This window comes from Bison bison, unplaced genomic scaffold (assembly GCF_000754665.1).
Source record: "Bison bison bison isolate TAMUID 2011002044 unplaced genomic scaffold, Bison_UMD1.0 scf7180017864518, whole genome shotgun sequence".
Classification (NCBI taxonomy): Eukaryota; Metazoa; Chordata; class Mammalia; order Artiodactyla; family Bovidae; genus Bison; species Bison bison.
The window spans coordinates 385,109-390,228 of NW_011495071.1; the positions used below are offsets into that span (position 1 = coordinate 385,109).

The 5,120-nt window shown below is 40.4% G+C and overlaps 1 protein-coding gene across 1 annotated transcript in view; it reads left to right on the plus strand.

Moving 5' to 3' along the window:
- LOC104981480 (ribose-phosphate pyrophosphokinase 2-like) overlaps positions 1-4,408 on the plus strand; it is a 19,001-nt gene extending 14,593 nt beyond the window's left edge. Inside the window, exon 4 of the mRNA XM_010830632.1 lies at positions 1,838-4,408. Within this exon, the coding sequence (XP_010828934.1) occupies positions 1,838-1,932 (95 nt within the window). The 3' untranslated portion in view covers positions 1,933-4,408. The remainder of the gene's footprint in view (positions 1-1,837) is intronic.
- Positions 4,409-5,120: the final 712 nt, after the last annotated feature.

Consider the following 5,120-nt stretch of genomic DNA (forward strand, 5'->3'; position numbering starts at 1 on the left):
AAGATTCAGGTACTGGCTACACTGCTGGCAGAGCCGTGCAGTAAGACACTTAGCTCACATCCCGAAAAATAGCATTGCATCTTGCATGTGTGACCCCTTGCTAAGGCAGATGTTGGCAGAGGTTGTAGCTTCCTGTAATGGGAAGGTCTGATACATGTTAGATAATCTGGGAAAAGCTGGGGTCAGCAGAGGTCAAAGTTATAAAGAGTAAGTGAATAAAGCCACAGTAAAGACCATTAAAAAACAGACTGTGCTAAAGCTAAACAGAATTACCGTATGATCCACCAGGTCCGCCTCTAGGATTATTCCCCTGAATCTGAAAACGGGTGTTCAACAAAACCTTGTACACAAACATTCATAGCAGGCCCTAGTCGGAATAGTCAAAAGGTGGAAATGACCAAACTATCCAGCGCCAGTTGAATGGGTAACCAAAGTGTGGTCTCTTCATACAGTGAAATATTCCTCAGTCTTAAAAAGGAAGGAAATTCTGACACATGCAGTAACATGGATGAATCTTGAAAATGGTATGCTAAATGAAAGAAGCTAGTCACAAAAGGACAAATGCTGTGTGATATTTAAACTAGATTCCACTTAACCTGAGGGCCCTAGAGTAGTCAGACGCATAGAAAGGGGAAGTAGAGTGGTGGTTGCCAGGAGCAGCTTTAGGGAGTTAGTGTTTAGGGTGCAAGGTTTCTGTTTGAAATGATAAGGCTGTACCAAGGGTTTACTCCTATCCCTCCTGACTTGGGGGCCCCCAGAGAGGTGGCAATGATTGCTGTACACCAGTTGACCTGAAATAAGTCGAAGGGTTTGAATTCTTGTTTGGCCTCTGTAGCTTGGTGAACCTTGGCAAGTCCTTTCATTGCTGGAAGCCTCCATTCCCATCATTAGAGCATGAAGATGGATCAGAGTGATCCACCTTGTGATTTCTCATCTATCAGGGAGCAACGCAGTTCATTTGGCCCCAGGAGATTTGTTTGAAAATGGTCAAAATAGCTTTGCCTTAGATTTTCATGTCTGATTCTCAGTAGTTGAGAGTCAGTAAATTAAGGCCTCCGGGCCCAATCCAGCCCACCATCTGCTTTTGTAAATAAAGTTTTATTGTAACACAGCCATGCCTATGCATTTATGCATTGTCTGCTGCTGCTAAGTCTCTTCAGTCGTGTCTGACTCTGTGCGACCCCTTAGACAGCAGCCCACCAGGCTCCCCCGTCCCTGAGATTCTCTAGGCAAGAACACTGGAGTGGGTTGCCATTTCCTTCTCTAATGCATGAAAGTGAAAAGTGAAAGTGAAGTCACTCAGTCATGTCCAACTCTTAGCAGCCCCACGGACTGCAGCCTACCAGGCTCCTCCATCCATGGGATTTTCCAGGCAAGAGTACTGGAGTCGGGTGCCATTGCCTTCTCCATTGTGTATGGCTGTTCTAATGCTGACCTTGGAGTTAGGTGATTACAGCTGTATCGTTAGATGCTGTGGTATCTGTGTTTTCAGAAACCGAGAGACAAAAATCTTCTACGCAATGATTGAGTAAAAATAATTTAAAAACAACAAACACCCAAAGAAAAGGATGTCTCTGGTTAACAGCAGCCCTGAACAGCCTTTGAAGTATCTACACTGAAAAATCTTACTTCCAGGATCCCTCACCCAGGATTGTACTCTGAAGACAGGCACAAACTGTCCTCTCAGAAGAAGTGGATGTGGGCTGGGGGTTTACAAGTAGCATATCTTATGTGCTGGAGAAAGCTTTTCTAGGCTTTCTGGCTTCTATGTTTCTAATTAAACATCACTGAGATGTCCCACTTTCCTCTCCCCTTTTCTGTCTTTTCACTGGTGTTTAGGTTATTGACATTTCGATGATCTTGGCTGAGGCGATCCGAAGGACCCACAACGGTGAATCTGTGTCTTACCTGTTCAGTCACGTCCCACTGTAAAGATGTGAGGTGTGGAGCAAGCCTGGTCTGGCTTCTAACTTGCGTGCATTTGTCTGATTTTTTTAGCTTTGGGACTGAGCAGTTATGTTAATGCGAAAGCATCAGGTCTATGTATACTCCAAGGCCACTGTTTTCCCCCTCTTAAAGATCTCAACCATTTATTTTCACTTTAGTGAGGAGGGCAGTGGTTATTTGATCTTTTAAGTGAACAGTCTTAAAGGAGAAATGTTTTTGTTACCTTGACTTGTTCTGATAAGTGACTTTTCCCCCCGCCCTTTGTTCTGTCAGTACTTTGAGGCCACAACTTTCAAGTTTATAATTTCATTGTGGAAGTTCATAGTTTAAGAATTTCGGGGCTACCAAAGGTCACTTCAGATTAAAGCCTTTTTGTAAATATAAAATGATAATGTCTATGGACATTTGGGTGAAACCCTGTAGAGAATTAGTCTTTCACTTTTGAGTGAACCTTAGAGAATTAATAATACCCTGAATTTTGAATATTTGTTTTTAGTGGTCAGGTTTCCAGGAAACCATTTTGGTCATTATGCTTAATTAGGATGAAATGCATCAATAGCTGAAGATGGCCACTGGCATGTTTATTTTTGGTAAACAATAGACACCTCAGAAGCAGTGTATTTTTTTATTACCACTTCTGAAAAGCATGACTGTCACTTTTCATGAAATACACTGTTCTAAAATTCCAAAAGTTTGTTCAGCAATAGATCTGATTGAGAAACTCTTTTAAGATAATCTCCAGGTTCGGGGTCACGTTCAAGCTCTGTCCATCCAGATGCACCTCATGTCCTGCCATCTTGTTTTTTTTTAACGTCCTGTTTTTAGCTCTAACTTTTACTCTGCCTTTTTCCTCAAGATTTTTATGTTATGGCTCTCCACTGCAACAAGGACTTCTTCCCTAAGTCCTCTTAGCTTTACTAGTCCCATCTATATTTTGCTTTTGACATGATAAAAGGGTACATTTTTGGTGGGTGCCTCCAAATACACGTTTAAACGTTATCTCCTTAGTGGTGACCTCGTGGTTTTTGGTCTTTTGTAATCACAAGTAGCAGACCTTCTAGGCAATAGATTATTTTAGCTAAAGCTGTTACATAGGTGAGAAGGGCCTACCAAATAAAGGACAAATAGGTAAGCATTAGTTGCTCCATGAAGTGAATGTTCAGTGGTGGCCCAAGGAGTGATGGTGGAGGGAAGAGAGCTTTATTCACAGGTGACCTTTGACGGCTCCTGAGTGAGGTGCCCCCTCCTCGGTGGCAGGCAGCAAGCAGCAACTCTGAATTGTACTAAGGGCACGTTGGTGGACAACCAGCTGAGCGCTTCCACCCACAAAAAAGAAAACATGCCTCCATAGACAAAGCCCAGGAAAAAGAAAGAAAAGTCTCCTCCTCCTGCTGGATCTCAAAACTCAGAGCAAAGTCTCGGATCTAAATTCAGTGGGTGGAAAAATGAGGTCTCTTTAAATTATTAACAAACCTGAGTAGCAATCTTTAAGATTTCAAACTTCATCACAGCAGAGGTTAAATCAAAGTTTTAAAGGATTGTTTTAATCATTGCAGAAACTAGCATTTTGCTGTACCTTAAAATGGCTAAAGTCACCTATGCAATACAATGGACTCTATCTAGACAGAGTTGATTTGAGATATATAAAGAGTCCATTGAGATGTATGTAATTATTCTTTTTGACAAATGAGTGATAATCTGTATTTCTTCAATTTCTGTAGAGTGAAAATGTAGTTATGAATGCACGCAGCTAGACATCTTGGCATCCCAGCATAGACACATTAACAGTGACTAAAACCTGTTGATTTAAAGCAGTGATTTCATTGAAGATTTAGTCTAACACATAGATCTAAATGTGTTATAGAGCTGACATATAATTTTAAAATTCATTTTCAAAAATGATATTCAGATAAAGATTAAGAAAGTGATATTGTCATTCTCTGAATTAAGAGCTGATTGTTTCCACGGTTATTTAGCTTCATTTTGTATTTTAAAGTACTTCTGGTACATCTGTCAACTAACTAGACTAGACTTAGCCCTACGCAGTGGCATTTGATGGTCCAGTTCAAAGAAAGATGATGAAGATGGCCTTGAGAGCTGCTTCATTTGAGCTCATGCAATCCCTTGCTGCTCGTGCGGAAACATTTCAATGAAACCATCAAACATACTGGTTCTATCCAACTCTGCTGAATGGCAATCGACTTGGTGTACATCTAGCCAAAAAGGGGATCCAGAGAAATACGAATATACCAAAGTTGCTCCATTTTCAACTTAAATTACATCCATCAACTTCAAGAGATTTGTATGATAACTTTGCTGTGGTAGAGATGATTTCAACTAGATTCAGGAACTACATCATTTGCAGTGCTTGTATTGCTTTAGAATATAGGATTCGAAGATCTTCCAACACTGTACTAAAAGATTTCAATAAAATCATGCTCCTCCTTTCTTTCATACCTTGTATAATCATTATGGAGTAATATGTTTTGATGGAGTGACTTTTTTTTTTATGGGGTACCTTGGAGTGTTTGCTACAGCATGGCTAGAGCCCAGCATATAAAATTATAGAAAAAGCAGAAGTTCATTGAAGTCAGCTCTTCTCCATTTTGAAGGTGTTTCTGAAGAACTGGTGAGCAGTTTCCTTGCCCCAAAGCATAGTATCTGGGCCACTTAAGAATTCTAGATGTCTCCTATAAAACTGAAGACTGCACTGTGTGTTTTCATATCAGAGTAGTTGTGTTCATAGTTGGAACTGATCAAACCTAAATGTTGGCCCCTTAAAAGTTTTTCACATGCTTTGATTTCAGAAGCACCAGGAAGAGTTTTGTTCTCCCATAAAACAACTACCTGTTGTGTGATGCTTTAAGTTACTCTTGTGGGGACAAAGTAAATTTCTAATTATGGTTCTGCCAGGAAAGTTCAGCTTTAATGTGTGGCTAATGCTGAGAGTGGCACCGTTCTGTCTTAAATGGTGCCAGTGAAATACATTCCCAGTTAAATATAAAGAACTAAAACTAAGCCTGCTGCAGAAGATCACAGTTTAAGACAACAGGATAGAATGTACTAGAAGGGAGGAAGAAAATTGAGAGATGGAAATATCAAAATCACTTCAACTTGCCAGTTTCACTTCATTAATGCTGTCACACTTCTTCAGAAGTGTTTGATTTCATGTG